This window comes from Penaeus japonicus, unplaced genomic scaffold, assembly GCF_977035675.1.
Source record: "Penaeus japonicus unplaced genomic scaffold, GWHDUDI00000001_assembly GWHDUDI00000010, whole genome shotgun sequence".
Lineage (NCBI taxonomy): Eukaryota > Metazoa > Arthropoda > Malacostraca > Decapoda > Penaeidae > Penaeus > Penaeus japonicus.
The window spans coordinates 30,185,916-30,202,524 of NW_028234412.1; the positions used below are offsets into that span (position 1 = coordinate 30,185,916).

The 16,609-nt window shown below is 40.9% G+C and overlaps 1 protein-coding gene across 1 annotated transcript in view; it reads right to left on the reverse strand.

Annotated features, from left to right (window-relative positions):
• The window catches only part of LOC122257639 (midasin), a 29,494-nt gene that overhangs the window by 834 nt on the left and 12,051 nt on the right, over window positions 1–16,609 (reverse strand). The window contains exons 17-33 of the mRNA XM_043023053.2: window positions 14,688–16,361; window positions 14,334–14,521; window positions 13,297–13,537; window positions 13,065–13,166; window positions 12,774–12,902; window positions 12,298–12,448; window positions 11,673–11,815; window positions 11,133–11,309; window positions 10,800–11,008; window positions 10,356–10,510; window positions 9,975–10,095; window positions 2,601–9,690; window positions 1,939–2,182; window positions 1,250–1,335; window positions 777–956; window positions 379–580; window positions 1–283 (exon numbers count right to left, since the gene is read on the reverse strand). The exon at window positions 1–283 is cut by the window's left edge and continues 834 nt beyond it. Coding sequence (XP_042878987.2) covers window positions 1–283; window positions 379–580; window positions 777–956; window positions 1,250–1,335; window positions 1,939–2,182; window positions 2,601–9,690; window positions 9,975–10,095; window positions 10,356–10,510; window positions 10,800–11,008; window positions 11,133–11,309; window positions 11,673–11,815; window positions 12,298–12,448; window positions 12,774–12,902; window positions 13,065–13,166; window positions 13,297–13,537; window positions 14,334–14,521; window positions 14,688–16,361 — 11,375 coding nt within the window. The remainder of the gene's footprint in view (window positions 284–378; window positions 581–776; window positions 957–1,249; window positions 1,336–1,938; window positions 2,183–2,600; window positions 9,691–9,974; window positions 10,096–10,355; window positions 10,511–10,799; window positions 11,009–11,132; window positions 11,310–11,672; window positions 11,816–12,297; window positions 12,449–12,773; window positions 12,903–13,064; window positions 13,167–13,296; window positions 13,538–14,333; window positions 14,522–14,687; window positions 16,362–16,609) is intronic.

The window sequence follows — 16,609 nt, forward strand, 5'->3', positions numbered from 1 at the left end:
TCTTTCCTAAACTGAGATGCGATGTAAGGTATCACTTTACGCATGTTCAATCTCTTTCCTGTTCTGTAGTCTCCGCGTAATCTAGAAGCCTGTGTTGGTTCTAAAATGAGACGCAACTGTTCACACAACTGTAATGCCATGTTTGCCACACGGGCTTCATGCTTTGTCCAAGCTGCATCACTGTCCTCAGTCTGTCCAGCAGTAGCAGTCTCTATGTTCTGCCGAGTCTCTTCTACGTCTTCATTAAACGCATAAGCATCTTCTCCTCCTTCATCTTCATTTTCTGTAAAATATGAAAAAGCAGTATTAGAAATATTAGAAACTCACATATACCTCCAATGACCACTTGAATACTACTACCAAAACAGTGATTCTCACCATCTGTTAAAAGGGTGTGGATGAAGCTCTCCGGAGGGCGCTCCACACTGGCTGCAAGGATTATTTCTCCCTCCGTTTCCACCTTAGCATCTTCACCCTGAGGGTCTGGCTGTGCCTGGCCTTTTTCCTTGCCTTCATTTCTTTCTGGGTCTTGTCCCAGTGCATCCCTTTCCTCCTCAGCTTCACCTAATTCCTCATCAACCTACAGAAACATTACGTTTTGAGTCTTATCTTGCTTTAAGTGCATTCAACAACTATATTACCTTAATCTTTTAAATGCTATAATATCACATAACTATATACCATGACAATTATATAAAATTACATGATACAGTATTACTACCATATGCTTCACACATACTTTCTTAAAGCTGATAAAGTATAAAAAGGCTTCCTACCTCCATGGGGACATCCATCATTTCTTCCTCGTTCTCCCCTTTGTTTTCTTCCTCCTCTGTATTCGCTGGTGCAGGGGCTTCCTTGGCCTGCTCCTGTGTCCCAGCATCCACAACCTGCTTATCGAAGTGGCTCTGGGCCTTGTTGATGTGTTCATACTCTTGGCTGGTTTTCTCTTCTTCCTGTAAGAAAATATTCAGATGTCAGGAGAAATAATTTCCAACACACACTAACACCCACACCAACATAAAAAGGAGGAAGGAAAATAAATAATAATAATAAAATATTAATCCAGTATACGTTGTGCAACAGTGCAAGTGTGAAATCAACTTTAAACACAGAAACACATCAATATGACCATCTTGTACAAAACTTTCAGCTCTGCAATACAATGTACACTGAGCATGTCCCGCATAACCTTACCAGAACCATGACCCATAATAGTTGGTGCTGTAAGAGCGATTGCCAGCCTTACCTTCTCCTGTTCCTGTTGCTTTTGCGGCTGCTGCTGTCTCGGCTTCTTGGTCATGAGGCCTTGCCGCGATTTCTCTTCTTGGTCCCCTGTTGAAATGGTAAATCATCCAGTAATACAATATGTTAAATCTACTGGAAATCTATGCACAGTATCAATCCCCTTTGCTTTATGAAAGAATTACAGGACTTCGTGGTATGCCTGAGATATAAAGATTTTAACCCTTTTTCACACAAAAATCTTTTGACTAACAACTGACACCTATTCTTCTTTCCATTTTGAAATGCCTTCATCCTTCTTCACTGATATTAAAAGCACTCTCTCATTTGAATTCATGTCTTTTCAATCTTCACCTATTAAATCCAAAGAGGAGGAGGGTGAAGAGGAGGAGAAAAGGGAGAGGAAAAAGGAGGAGGAGGAGGAGGAGGAGGAGGAGGAGGAGGAGGAGGAGGAGGAGGAGGAGGAGGAGGAGGAGGAGGAGGAGGAGGAGGAGGAGGAGGAGGAGGGGGGAGGGGAAGGGGAAGGGGAAGGGGAAGAAGAAGGAGAAGGAGGAGAAGAAGGAGAAGAAGAAGGAGAAGGAGAAGAAGAAGGAGAAGAAGAAGGAGAAGAAGAAGAAGAAGAAGAAGAAGAAGAAAGAGGAGAAAGATAAGAAAGAAGGAGGAGGGGGAGGGGGGGAAGGATGTATTGCCAACCTAGTGTCCGATCGTCATCTGTCTCTCCTGGTCGACGAGGCTTGTTCATGTCGGTATTATCGTTGGCTGCATCCTCCGTGACCAAAGCAGAGTTGTCTCCCTCGTGGGCTTCCTCGCGTGTGCGGCTCTCTGACTGGCCGACACCCTCCTGGTCTTCTGTTTGCTCCCCCATTTGGCCGTGCTCCTCCTGCTGGTCCTCTTCGTCCAGCTCAGGCTGAGCTCCTGCGTCTTCCTTTGGCTTTTGCTGGTGGGAACAGTGCAAGATCATTGTTAGGGTCAGCTGGGATAGAAGACCTAGAAATACTTAATCCTTGATAAGAATTACCGGTGCTTTATCTCACTAGTTCCCTCTAAACTCCAACCAAAAGTTAACTGATATAATCCCGTGGAAAAAGTTACTGAAGAAGTGCCAAACTCAAAATTCCTTGCTAGTGTTAACCTACATCTTCTCATTGAAACATTATTTTTTGTTGATATTTTCCTAAATTCAGCATTTTCCTACTGTGAACCTCTCATTACTAAAAGAACTCATCAATTCTTTAAGAATTATTTCACAGGAGTTATTTCTCAGAACTGCAAATAAATTCCTTTAGCTCAGCTTGGATCTGGTTCAACTACACTGCCAAAAAGAAAGTCAAGCCATTGAAGCCAGTGTAACATACCTTTGTTTTGTCCTTGCTTGCTTGTGTTGTGTCCATCTCTGCTGCCTCTGCATTTGTTTTGCTGTCTTCATCCTTTGAAGCCTCAGCATTTTCTTCATCATTCGTCTTCTCTTCATCCTCTTTCATTTCCATTTCTTCTTCTGTTCCTTGTGGCTTTTCACCCTTGCTTTTCTGGTTGTTTTTGTCATCATCGTTTTGCTTGTCTTCCTTTGTTTCTTCTTCATTTGCATCATCCTTTGTCTGATCCACTTCTCCATCATCTTGTTCTCCCTCTTCATCTTTCTTCTTTTGTTCTAATGCTTCCTCTGGAAAGACACCCATCTCCTCTATGTCAAATGGATTTTCTTCCTCCATATTATCTTCACCTTCAGCTTCAGCTTCACCCTCACCATCACCTTCAGCTTCACTATCACTCCCTTCACCCTTATCCTCATCCATGTTCATGTTATCTGGTAATTCCAAGGGTGGTTCCTCATCCTCATTTTCCATGCCTTCCTCTCCCCCAAACTCGTCCTTAAAATTATCATCATACTCCTCCTCCTCTTCACCCTTATCCTTATTCTCTGTCAATTTATCCTCCATTTCCTTGAGTTTCTCTTTCTTTTTCTGATCCTGATCTCTTCCCTTGTTGCTCTTCCTCTCATCTTTGGCAACCATTTTTGACTCTTCACCCATGTCTTCACCCGTTCCGTCATCTTCCTCGTTCTTCTTTGCTTCATCCTCATCTTCACTCTCTCCATTATCATCCCACACTTTTTCATCAAGCTTTTCAGCACCCTTTTCTGTCTCTCCCATTTGCTCCTCCATATCATTGTCATCTTCATCTTCATCTTCACTCTCTTTATCATCATCTCCCTTTTCTACATCTTGCATCTTGCCTTCAAAGTCTTCACTCATTTCCACTCCCTCATCTTCCTTCAAGTCTTTATCCCCGTCTTTCTCGCTCTCTCCCTCCTGAAGAGCAGATTCCAGCTGATCTTCAGACTCTAGTCGATTGGACATATCCTTCTGACCCTCACCATCTCCAAGGCCTGTTCCTTCGGCATCTTCAAACTTTGTGGCTCCCTCTTCTCCTGCTTCATCCTGAAGCTCCTGGGGCCGACAAAAGCCTTTCATGGCTAGTTGGTAGAAGACTGCCATGAGAACAGATGCAAATTTGCTAATGCTTCTGTTGCTATGAGCCATATATGTAAGCAGTGACTGACACAATGCTTGATATTGTTTTATCAAAGGTAGTGATGATTTCAGTAGAGGTAACAGTTCTGGATGATATTGACATTTCTTTAGTATATCTTCTAGGATTTTCACCACCTTCCCTAGTCTCAAGGCTTTTCTGTCGTTTTCCATACTTTCTACCAATCCTTCTGTTAAGTCTTTTTTATCTGTTTCTTCATCTTCTTGATCTTCCTGTTGGTTCTTATGCATCTTGTACATATGTTCAACTCCTAACAATACTTGTGTCAGACAATATTCAACATGTTTAGTAGTGTTTTCACTAATGGCCTGCACTTGTGATTTCATATCCATCAAAGAGGTGAGATCAGCCTCCACAGATTTCCAACTTCTCAGCCAAATCTTCAGATGGTCAGTGACCGGTAAATGAATGCCATCACTTGAAGACAGCAATACTGTAATGGTCTGAATCTTATCAGCCACAATGATAAATTCATTCATGGTTTCTTTAAAAACTTTGGTATGTTCTGATGTTAGCATTCGCTCCTCTTCAAAGTGTTCCATTTGTTTGGCTAACTTCCTGACAAAACATGTGGCTGACTTTTCAATATCTCCAAGAATTATTTTTGCTTCATCTACGTCCTTTTCATCAGGTATTACAGAGGCTTCTTTCAATAACAAGAGAGGAGGTGTAGATGGCACAGTGTCTAGCAAGGCAAATACCTCCATAGTTGTAAGAGCAAGGGAGGTGGCTAATCCATGGAGTGTTTGCCAGCCAGTCTTAAGAGACACAGATGGTTGACATTCAGGAGTTACTGTTTCTACATCTTGCAATACATGATTCAGTTTACGAATGTTATCACTAATACCCACCAATGTCTTTCGCTGGTCTCTTGCTAAAATGAAGAGGTAACATGACACACCTCGCAACCTTTTGATGAGCTCAGGACCTAGATCTCCATGAGGCTGTTGGAGGGCTGTTAGAAGCCGGGTTTGCCGTCCAACACATCTGTTCAGGTACTTCTGACAGCCTGGCCAAGCCTCTGTAGCAGATTTCAAGGACTTTACGCCTGAATGGGCAACTTCTAAATTCAGTGGTGGGAGATGTAAACATTTCTCAACATCCCCATCATCCCACATACTATTTCCACGGGTGTAAGTGACACCAGTTGCTGCAAGTGCCTTGAACAAGTGAGCCAGGGAATCCCTACGACGTTGCATGACACTACGTAATGACTTCAAACGATTCTCAGGTTCTGAGATGCCTTCTGCCTTCGTAGCTGCTTCTTGTAACTCCCGGTAATTTGTAATGAGTGCAGTAGTCATCTCCTCAACCATCTCTATATGGGATGCATATGGTAGTGCATGAAGAGTTGAATTTACAAGTTTGTGGCAACGAGGTGTTAATGCTCCTAATTTTCCAAGCACTGTGTTCTCTTGTACATCTGCAACATTATCAACTTCACTTGGCTTTGATGGCATTACAGGCACTACTTCAAGGGCTGGGTTACTATCTGGTTCTTTATCCCAAGCTCCTGTCTGATCTTGTGATAACTCTGAGTCTGCATCATGGAACAATGGAGAAGTAGGCTGCCTAAGCTTTTTCTCCCAACTGCGCATATGACGATGCAAAGTGCGATGGCTCTTATTCACAGACTCACGAACAGAAAAGAAGTTGATATCATGCCACTGTGCAATTTTCACAAAGCCCTTCACTTCCTTGTCAATGGGCTTTCTTGCTTTACTCAGTGTAGCAGTGACTTCTGGTAAGAACTGAAGATAATACTGGTAGAGATTCCAAGTAAGTGCTAGCAGCTTTTCAACAAGGTTACTCTCCTCTAGGACAGCAAGATTACAGTGGAAACCATACAACATTTCTAGGCGGATCTGGAAATCTCCAAGGACAGAGGTCTCAAAGAACTGTTTCAGTGTCTTTGATACTTCAGTCAGGGGGGCCTTTTCAGCAAGTACAACCTGGAAGGTTTCATATAGGTGAGGCCACCACTTCCTTCCTTCTGTCGTAACTTTATGAGTTATCATTTCCAGACAGTTCTTCCAGCCATGTAGCTCCAGTTTCCTCCACTCTATGATCTGATATGTCACAGCCTCCAACTGTTCCATCATTGAAACACTAGCATGAGCACTTTTCTCCCATTCCTGAGCTTTTTCCAGGATTGTTTCTAGGCCAACAATATGTTTCATCAGTGGTGAAGTCAGTGTAAAGCCTAGTACCCTATTTACTACTGTATTAACCATCATCAGAACAGGGTGATCTGGCCAAGAATGCAAGAGTTCATCCACTCGGTCTCGTACCGACTGCACAAGAGGACGGACTTTCAGGGCCTCTTGGGGATTTGGATCAAGATATATGTTGTACGGGTGAGCCACAAGAGGGGCTGGTGGATCTTGAGTAAGGATGGCACAGGAATTGTGGTTGCTGAGAATGTGAGCTCCAAGGGATGTACGATCCAAGTGACTGCCGGCAATGGGTCCAATGGTGTTGATGATGGTCCGCAACACACGCAATTTTATGATTGACGCTGGTATCATCTGAGAAGAGGGGCTCACACCTGGGGTTGAGGGTGCACTGCTCCACGCAGTATTCACCAAATTGGTAAACAGCAGTCGATGTAATTCACTGACCTCCTGCACCTCTTTATCACTTAACTGACCTAAGATTTTATCTTCATCTTCTTCCTTATTTGTTCTCTTTTCTGGTTTCTTTGTATCATTCAGGTTCATGCCATCAAGGTCATCAAATTCATCATCAAATGAAGGAAAAGCTTCAGCAAATTCTCTTTCAATGGTCTCTTCTTCTGTCTCTGATGCAGCCATAGTCCGGTCCTTGTAACGATACAGGCTCTCCTTCTCTTGTGCTTTTAGGGCTTTTTCCTCTTCTTGTTGGTGCCAAATTGCTGTAACCTGCTCCAATAACTGCATGATCATTTGAACAGTCTTCCTGTCTAAGTAGACTTGAGCCAAAGCTGTATTGAACATGTCTAAAAGTACAGAGCGTAGCACCAGAGTACTTAGGAGCTTTGCCTGACCAGGATATTCATCCTCTGGAAGCAGAACAGCTACATTCCGTATCATTTCCAACTGCTTATTCAGCTGTTGCAAGGGCTCTAAAGGTTCTCTGGAAACTGGGAATGAGGAATACTGGGCTAAACTTTCAGTCACATCTGTGCTGCAACTAGCACTGACTTTCTGAATGCGGGCATGTGTTGCTAGAAGTCGCAATGCCTCACATGACATAGTGACAGACTGAAGCAGAGGATATGTTACATCTCTATACAGAGGGTACTGGCGGACAATTTGCTTCACAAAATTATCACAAGAAGAGAGCATCACATCCACCATCAACACTGTTTTATCCTGGATAGAATTTTCTTCACAGTTTAGTCCAACCAATAACTGTTCAAATTTCTTGAGACAGAAAACAGTAGACAGAAAATGATGAATGTCCTGTCTTAACTGGGGATATGTTGGTGGATCTGGCCTATATGCTACCTTCTGGTTTAGTTTCTTTGATTCATCATTCAAATAGTCATACCTTTCTTTTATTAGCATTCTGTGTGGATGAGAAAGTCTTGGAGGAGCGTTACCTGAACCACCTTGCAAACACTCACACCAGTCTGCCAACAGCATATTGGACTTTAAGTCTTCCATTTCTTCTTCAAAATAGTTCAAGAGGAAACATACACGTTGAGCAGAGTCCACTGGTTCCATGTAAGCCAACAAGCTGGTGCGGAACATTCCCACAGCCAAAACAGCACGAGCTGCTATGGCAGATTTGGCTTGCCAGTCACTGCTACACCTCTCAAGTTCTCCAACGTTCTCTGCTATATCATGAAGCAGTTTCTTGCAATCTTTGGGTACAAAATTATGGCATGAATCTGCAATCTTCACTGCAAGATTTGATATGGTTTGCAAGTCAGAAACACCACTAATAACTGGTATGTCAACATGGCAAATCAAAGCTAGAGTGCTTAAAGTTGATGCAATGTACGCAAGAGCAGCCCTTGTAAAAGATGCTTCATAGCTGGAATCTGGATCGGTAAGGCTTGTCCAGTTATTCCACAAAGTGGAACGAATTGACTGCAACTGTGAAACTTTTTCTATATGAAGTCCAACAGCAACCTCTTCTATGATATTTTCATTTCCAATGCCTGTAATGTTGCTGCCTTTTGACAGAATGTATGTAAGCTGACATGCAGATGGATGAAACAGACATGCATGCCTATCTTCTTCAACTTCAAAATCATCTTCAGATGGACGATGTGTGTATTCTAAGAAGGCACTAGTCTTATTGAATGCAGTGCTTTGTCTCATTGTCAAGTAGTAGTGAGTGTCAACTGCAGTCACTGGTTGGACTGCTGGGCAAGACAGAACAGCTGCCATTTCTTTAAACACTCCTGGAGCAACACACAATACTCCTGAAAGGTGTTTGGGGATCTCACCATTAATTCTTCCACAAGACAATCCAATAAGAGCCAAATAGTCTTGCAATGGCCAAGTCTGAATAGTAAGGACAGTCAGCTCCACATCTTTTGATGTGAGTAACTTTTCATTCTTCAAGCATTTAGTGTTTATCATACTTTCCAAGGTATCAATGCGAACATCTACATGATCAATTATCTCACTGCTACAGTTGCCAACCTCAACTGCTCTCTGCATCAGCAATTCTCGTGTTTCAAGCCCTAGTTTTGAAGCCAAAAACAAATTCACTTGGTGTTTGTCTGCAGCTGGGGCAACTGAATCAACGAGATCCATCAGGTTAGTTCGGGCATCTGACACAAAAGGTGAAATGAAAGGGACTGGAGCAACATGAGATCGAAACTCTGCAGCCAACTTGTGAATCGTCCCAAATTCCTTCTCAAAAATGGATTGCATCTGACTAACTATACTTTTCAATTCTGGAGATGCTACTTCATTCCAAGATTCAGGAATTTTCCTTAAGAAATACTGGTCAATCCATTCCCAATGTAAGGTCAACTCAGGCAAAAACAAATGAAACCTTGACTTCTCAATGACTTTAGAACACAACTTAGTTAGGCGGTCTTGCCAATGGAGGGAGCTCACTAAGTGACACCACTCTAGATCTGTGAGAGGCACTTCTGTATTGTTGGTGAGAGTTGAGATGAGCTGGTCAATGCCCTTTAAGAATGGATATAGTAATGGAGTTGAAGCATGGGGAATCAGGTTTTTCCCTGCAACACCCTTGCTGATAGATTCAGAAATCTCTAAGAGTGTCATAGTGTCCATCTTTTTCTTTTGAACTACTTTCTTGTCCTCAGTACATTCTTCAAAGTACTGGTTCACTCTTTTCATTATCCATACAGTAGATTTGTTTGCAAGACTTTCAACATCAACTTCAGACTTGTTGCAACCATGCAACTGTAGAGAATGTACATTGAAACGAGGATCAACAGCAAAAGAATTTCCCAAGCAATCTTGTAAGGTTTCAGTTGATCTGCATATTTCCTGCGAAAGAATCGACTGTATAACTGACAAAACCAAATTCCCCAGAGGCCTTGCTAGCTGAGGAAGCTTGCCGGTTAGCTTCACTACCAACTCTTGGATCATCTGCCAATTGCCCAAAGGAGTCAAGGTCAGAATAAGAGCCAAGCAGTTCCTTACACTAGTTGGCATTAAAGGGATAGGACATGTTGCTGGCAGGGTGTCTGTACCACATGCCTTTGCAGATTCCGGGTATATCTGAGCCAGAATAATGGAATGTAGGAGTGATGAAAGCACTTTTGCATGTGCTAAGCTACTTCCTCCAGTCAGTTTAGATGTGCTCAGGGTCTGATGCTCATACAGAGGCCAAGGAAGATTCATGGAATTTTCTAGGAAGTCTGGGATTACATGAAGAACATGATTGATTTCTTCTTGCAACTGGGGCTTGCCTTGAGACCTGATGGATATTAAAATGAAGGAATGAAAATATTGAATTCATATTTGACAGATGAGAGTAAGTGCAAGGTAGTAAAGGATTATAATGATCACAGTATAATGAGCAGAGATAATGATACATGAAAAACAACTGATAATGACATTTTAAAAAATTATGCTGACAATAGTAGCTACAAACCACTCAATATCCATAATGAAATTAAGATAGAGGATAATAGCAGTAAAGACAATGACATTTGTCCATCACAACAACTTGACAACTTGCAAGACAAAAAATCCACAAACCTGATATAGACAAGAGATAAAGCCTTTTTAACAGCCAATTCTCCTCCAAAACCACGTTGGATCAGTTGATTCACCATAGATGCTGCTTGCTTGAACTGGCAAATGCTTGGTCGCTCATGTACTGTTTGTGAATTATGGGAAAGAACAAAATAGATTTGACATTTCTTCATAATTTTCACACACACACACACACACACATATATATATATATTAAGTTCAAGATGTTTTACACAAAAGCAACAATTATGAAACAAAAGGAAAGACACTGAAAACATCTACATTTTGCATATTTTGAATACAAAAATTGCTGATCTTGTTACTTCTATAAAGCTTGTAAAATAAGGTAAATGCCATTCACTCTATGAAGGAAATAGTGCTAACCTGGAAGCTCAGTTGTAAGCAGTCTATAACTCTCATACAGGGTGTTCTGCAGTTTGGAAGATGTTATGCCATTCTGCAGCAACAAGGCCCGGAAGTCCTGTGGTTTTGCCCATGTGTTCACAGAGCAAACCTCTATGCCACGGTTTCTCATTGCTCTGCAATAGAAATAAGAACTTATCACTGGAATAATACTTCAGATAAAATTCAGTTAAAATATTTCACAAGGCTTCAACTTTGTCATTTTAATTTTCCTGATGGTAGTGTACATAAATATGTAACTTATCATATACTAACTACCAAAGTAAACTGAATGGAGATTAGACTTCATAAATACATAATGATAAACAAAGCACCAGAGAGTAAAAAGCTAGATAAGTTTATATACAAACACAATATCAAATAAGTCCATAAAAAGAGAGCAAAGTACCTAAACGGATAGCTTACCGAGATATCTCTCCATTCTGTGGATCCATGGCAAGGAAGAGACGGAAATCTTTGTGCGGTGTTACGAAGGGGACAGAGCCATCCACCACACCCCTCTCACTGATGGTCAGAACGCCTCCAGGTTCTAGCAGAGCATTAAGACGATCCAGCACAGAAGGAGAGCAGACATTTACTCCTTCTACCAACAGCCAGTAACCATCACGTACGGCCTAGGAAACAGAGACATTGAATTAAAAGCCATCAGCTATCGATCAACATCAAATAAGGTCTATGCGAGTCTTTCCACCTATAATCATATTCAACAGATTGAATGTGTGTACAAAGAGTACCAACCTTGACAAGGATAGAGTCCACCCACTGGAAGGTGCCTCCCCCTGATATTATGCCAGCCTCCTTGACCTGAGTCTGGAGCTTCTTCACCTCACTGATCATATTTGGAATATTGAAGAGTTCTTCAAGGCCCTTTCCATTATCATTCACAGCCTTTAACTTTTGCTCTGATTTTCTTCTCTGAAATGAAAGTCAGTATCAACTGCACATGTAGAAAAATGCATAAAGCAAGAGAAGTAATTGACACATTTTGGTTACGCATTCATAAGAATTACATGTAATTCTGATAAAGTTAATCAGAATTATATTTCTTGTGTTTCTAACTTATTCACATTTGCATTTATACTAACAGAACATTTACACTATACCTCTCTCTCACATTACCTCAAAAATATATCATATCATATGTCACATCCTGTATATATCCTATTTAAGTACATGATGCCACTTCGGTAACCTGGGAATCCTACAAATGTAAGATAATACTAATGACAACTTGCTGTAATAGCTACATAATTCTTAAATAAAATCTAAAAAGCATACCTTCTTCGGTCTAGCCTTGGCTGGTGAGCTGTCCTGTAATTTACCACTCCCACTGGTCTCTGTCAACAGACGTAGAAGGTCTAACAAAAGGTCACACCGATGGAGGTAGTGCTCCACTTCATCAGAGGTTGTTCTGGTTGCCTCTGGGGAAAAAAGGGAAAAAAAAAAGGTGAGTTAGGAGCCTTGCAAAATGAAGCCCAAGGCAATCATCATCAGGATTATGCACACTATAGATATAGTGATTAAATTTCATGATTATCTTTGCAGTAATCTTTTGTTTTTGTTTTTTATCAACCCATTAACGACAGGGCTGTTTTGGCTACAAATGGTCAAAACACCAGGATATTTCAAACCCCGCAGGATTTTTGTCCGCACTGGCCGTGGCCGAGTTCTATTCACCCAATCATCCGGCACGCTGGCCAGGAGAATAGCCATAACAAAATATCCCCTCCCTGGCGGCTGACGTTGCCACCACTTGACGTGATATCTTAAAAAACTGACAGTGGCCACTATCTTCACCTATTGTAAACAAATATCATCATTCATAAACTAAGCGAGGGTAAGAAATTCATCTACAGCATTCCAATCCTCTTCATTTGTATACAATATTTATAATGCAACTTACTGTCATTATGTACAGAGATGAACAGCTCCCAAGAGTGCAGGATTTTTTTGGCCTGTGGACTGGATTTAGCCAACACCAACTGCCTTACAGCTGCTGACACTGCACTTTCTGATTGTTCAACTATATCTCCTAAAGATCTGCCATAATCAATCTGTATATGAACAAAAAAACAAATCATCATAATAATCAGTTTAGTTAGATTAAAATATTTGGTTATGATGTATAAGAGAGATGTAATTTCAGAAACTGAAGATGTGGATTTACAGACAAAAAATTCAATGCAATGTCAATAAAAAAGAAGAAGAAATAAACAAAATTATCAGTGAATAAAAAAATTAAACGGTTTCATTTGTCACAATAATCATAATTTCAAAATATTTCAAAATCACCCTTCCCAAACCATGCAAAATTAAACCATATCAAATAAACTTAGCCCAAGTATCTACAACATTGGTATAAAAAATATCATCGCATACCTGCTGAAAGCCACCAAGAAGCTCGGTGACATCCATATCAGAGTTAACAGTGAATGTATAGAGCCGGTTTCCAGTCAACCTGGCTAGCAGCTTCACCACTGATGTTTTCCCAACACCTGATGCTCCAACCTAAAAAAGAAAAGAAAAGAAATTAAGATGATAGATTGGGTATGGGTTCCTCTACAGCTATAAACATACATTCTAATTAAATTCTAACTAATTTCAATAAAGAACAACGATACACAATATGGTGATATGCACACACTAAAATCATATCATTACGACACTTACCATCAAAGCCATCCAGTTCATGTTCACACAACTAATCAAGCTCTCTATGGTTGGCAGCTGGTGGTGAATCACAAAGAGTTCTCCACTGTTGTCCTCGCGACTCTGAACACGGAGAGCAAAATTAGCTAAACTGGTCCAGAAATATAAAGCTCAGATATGAACCATTTAGGCACTTTTACCAATTTAAAAGACTTCAAGTATCAACAGGTTAATGGGACTCCATAGCACGTACATAATCTCCATCCTCCCTCCGATTAATAAAGGAATGCCCGACTTGAACGGTCTTCTGTGTCATGTGGAATCTCCCAACACTCTGGTAGCTCGGGTATGCTTCTCCAAAGATTCGGTTGTAAACTCGGAACACATTTTCCTTGTCTGCTGCAGTCCTCATGCGGTCGGAGTATATAATTCCAACATATTCACCTGGGTTGAAATTGCCATCCGATTGGTGCTTTAACATGATATCACACCATCTGGGAAGAAAAAATAGTTATTGATGCATTCCAATTTAAGGTTTGGCATCCATGATAGTTAATCTGTTGATCACTGGACATGTATAGGTGCACTGTCCACTATGGTTTTGTCTTGATAACTTTTATACATTTAGATAGCTCCACAAGTGCTCAGTCACAAAAAGACTATTACTAGACCTACATCACCTCACCTCTTTACCTCATTTCTTGATTTTTTTTTAGAATCAAGTTTAATCTTATTATCATTATTTGTAAAAAAAAACAAAAACAACAATAATCGTAATAGAAATCTCAAAACAATAACTGAAAATTCAAGGAATGGGGTGAACAGGTGAGGTCAAGTATCTCTAATCTTTAAATTCTTTATGACTAGGCCATTCACAGAGCAATACAAATGATCATAACCAAACCAGAATGGCACTGCGTGTACCTGGTTTCCCTGGATTAACCCGCTAATGCTGGAGGATGTGATATCACCTCATGGCTTTTTGTATGGGTGGCATGGCAGGTGATTGGGCATGCAGAGCAGGCAAATAGCCCAAGGCATTACGAATGAACGTTTGAAATATGCCAGTATTAAGACTGGGCAGAGCCAGAACCACCCCATTATTATTGGGTTTGTTGAAAATGTATCAGGCAGGTGAGTAATAATTCTCACAAAATATTATCAACTTCCATTCAAGGAAGAAATCACATCTGAGTACTTCAATCCACTGATTATTTATTCCACAGAAACAAAATATGTTGTTTTGGTATCACATGTTTTCTTACACAGATTCCAACATACATGACTCACCTGCACATGTCTCGCAGGTTGAGCTCCCATGGTCCACCACAATGTCCCCAAAGGCCTTGTTCTGATATCTCCTGCACAAGTTCCATGTTGAACTTTACCATGTTTACAATGATCTCTTGAGGAAGACTCTCATACAGAATGCTCAAGATGAACTCTAGGTCAGCTGAAGAAAGAGGTTCAATGTGGACCTGCAAAGAGTTAAACAATTATGGTGAAGATGCAAAGGTAAAATGACCTAAGTATTTCCAACAGAGAACATACCCACTCTGTCTGTACTGATATTCATGTTAGGTAACATAAACCACTTGTAATGCACCCTAAGTTACAATCACTAACTAGAAAGATGACTCTTACCTGTGTAAATCTGTTGAGGAATGATTTTGGTAGACCTTTCCTGGCTCCTCCCTGAAACTGGGGGTTCTGGCAAGCAAAAATCTTGGTGGTCTGATGTTCAATTTTGAACACTTTGCCTAATTCTGGCACAAATATCTCTCCTCTGTGATCAAAACATGCATTGAGACCTTCAAGTACTGACTGAGAGGCAAGATTCAGTTCATCAAGAACTACCCATGATCCCTCACGAAGGGCCTGGAGCAAAGGGCCATCACGCCAGGCAAACTTTCCGCCTTCTCCACCTTCCACTGGCAAGTCTGCGCCAAAGAGATCACTTACGTCTGTCTGCTCTGACAGGTTGATTCTTACAATGTTATTTCCAGAAGTCCTTGCAAGAGCAATCACTAAGCTGGTTTTTCCCACTCCTGGGCTACCCTCCAACAACAATGGTTTTGAAAGTTGTAATCCTCGCAATAAACGAAGGAGATTCACACAAGTTCTGGGGGCTTTGAAAGTAAACATCATTGTTTGGTTCTCTTTGACTGGTCCTTTGGGTATAATGAATGGTTCAATACCAAAATGAGTGTCATTGTTTACAAAATTCAGCTGCAACCCTAATTTTCCATCTAGTGTTACTGTGCTTGGTTGCACACCAGTTTTCTGCCATACTTGCTGACAGAGATAACTTAGGCATCCTTCTTTCAATTTTCTCCATCCTTTCAAACCTGTGCCAGTGCGTCCAGATCCCAGTCCATCAAGCAAAACAAGACAAGCACCATGGATATATGCTAACCCAGGATCTAAGCATTTAGATTCAGATACTTTGTTTATGAATGTGACCCAAGACAATAAGTCTCTTATGCTTATGACACACTTGTTTCCTAATTCTGTTCGGACAAAGTGTTCCAGGAACTGCAGCATTGCCTTTCCAAATCCACTAGTACTCTCATCACCGTTGAGGATGATTCCCTCTTTCACATTATGCTCAATGATCTCCAAGACACCTGATGAAGGTCTGCCAATCTCAACTTTTGGACACCAGATTTCAGTGAAGCGATTTCTGAGAGCAGGAGACAGCTCCTTCTTGCCATAATCTCCACCAGGATTCATGGTGCCGATGAGTCTGAAGTCCTCTTCAGCATATATAATGTCAGGATTGCTATTATATCCAACTCCATCTGTACCCTTCTCTGCCAGAACAAGCATACGCTCTGGTTCCAGGACTGAGTTCAGCCTCTCCAGAACGCTGTCGTCAGCAAGAGAAATCTCATCAGCCAAGAACATGCCACCATTCCTCATAGAGAGAATCAGAGGTCCATCCACCCACTCAAACAATCGGTCATCCTCTTCTGTGCGTGATCTGACAGGACGCAATCCACCAAGGAAGTCAGCTCCTTCAGTATGCATGTGGCAATTGATAGTAAAGAGCTCTTGCTGTTTCTGTGCAGCTATCATCTGGCAGACAGTTGTCTTACCACAGCCTGTTTCTCCTACTAACAACACAGGTTCTTTGAAACTTAAGGACTTGGCTGCTAGAACATAGAGGCGACTCATGTCTTGTGTCCAAACGACATGCTCAAAGCCTTCGACTGTTGACAATTTTTCTAGACTCTCTCTTGTAACAGGTGATGTTTTCTCTGAGAGCACAAACAGTGATTCTACATCTACTTCCTTACTGAACCTCTTTTCTAATACCTGTAAACAAAAATCAAGAGACATCAACAATCATATAAAATCCATGATCACAAACTTGTATCCACAACAGTATTTTATGCTGACACTTGAAAATAGTATTTATAGAATATATGTACAAAGTGGAAAAAATATGAACAACCAAAATATATAAATAAAACTTTCCATTTCATAATAAGTATAACATCCACAGAGAATACTATAATTCAATAATTTGTTTACATATATCTATACTTTGCCATTACAGCATT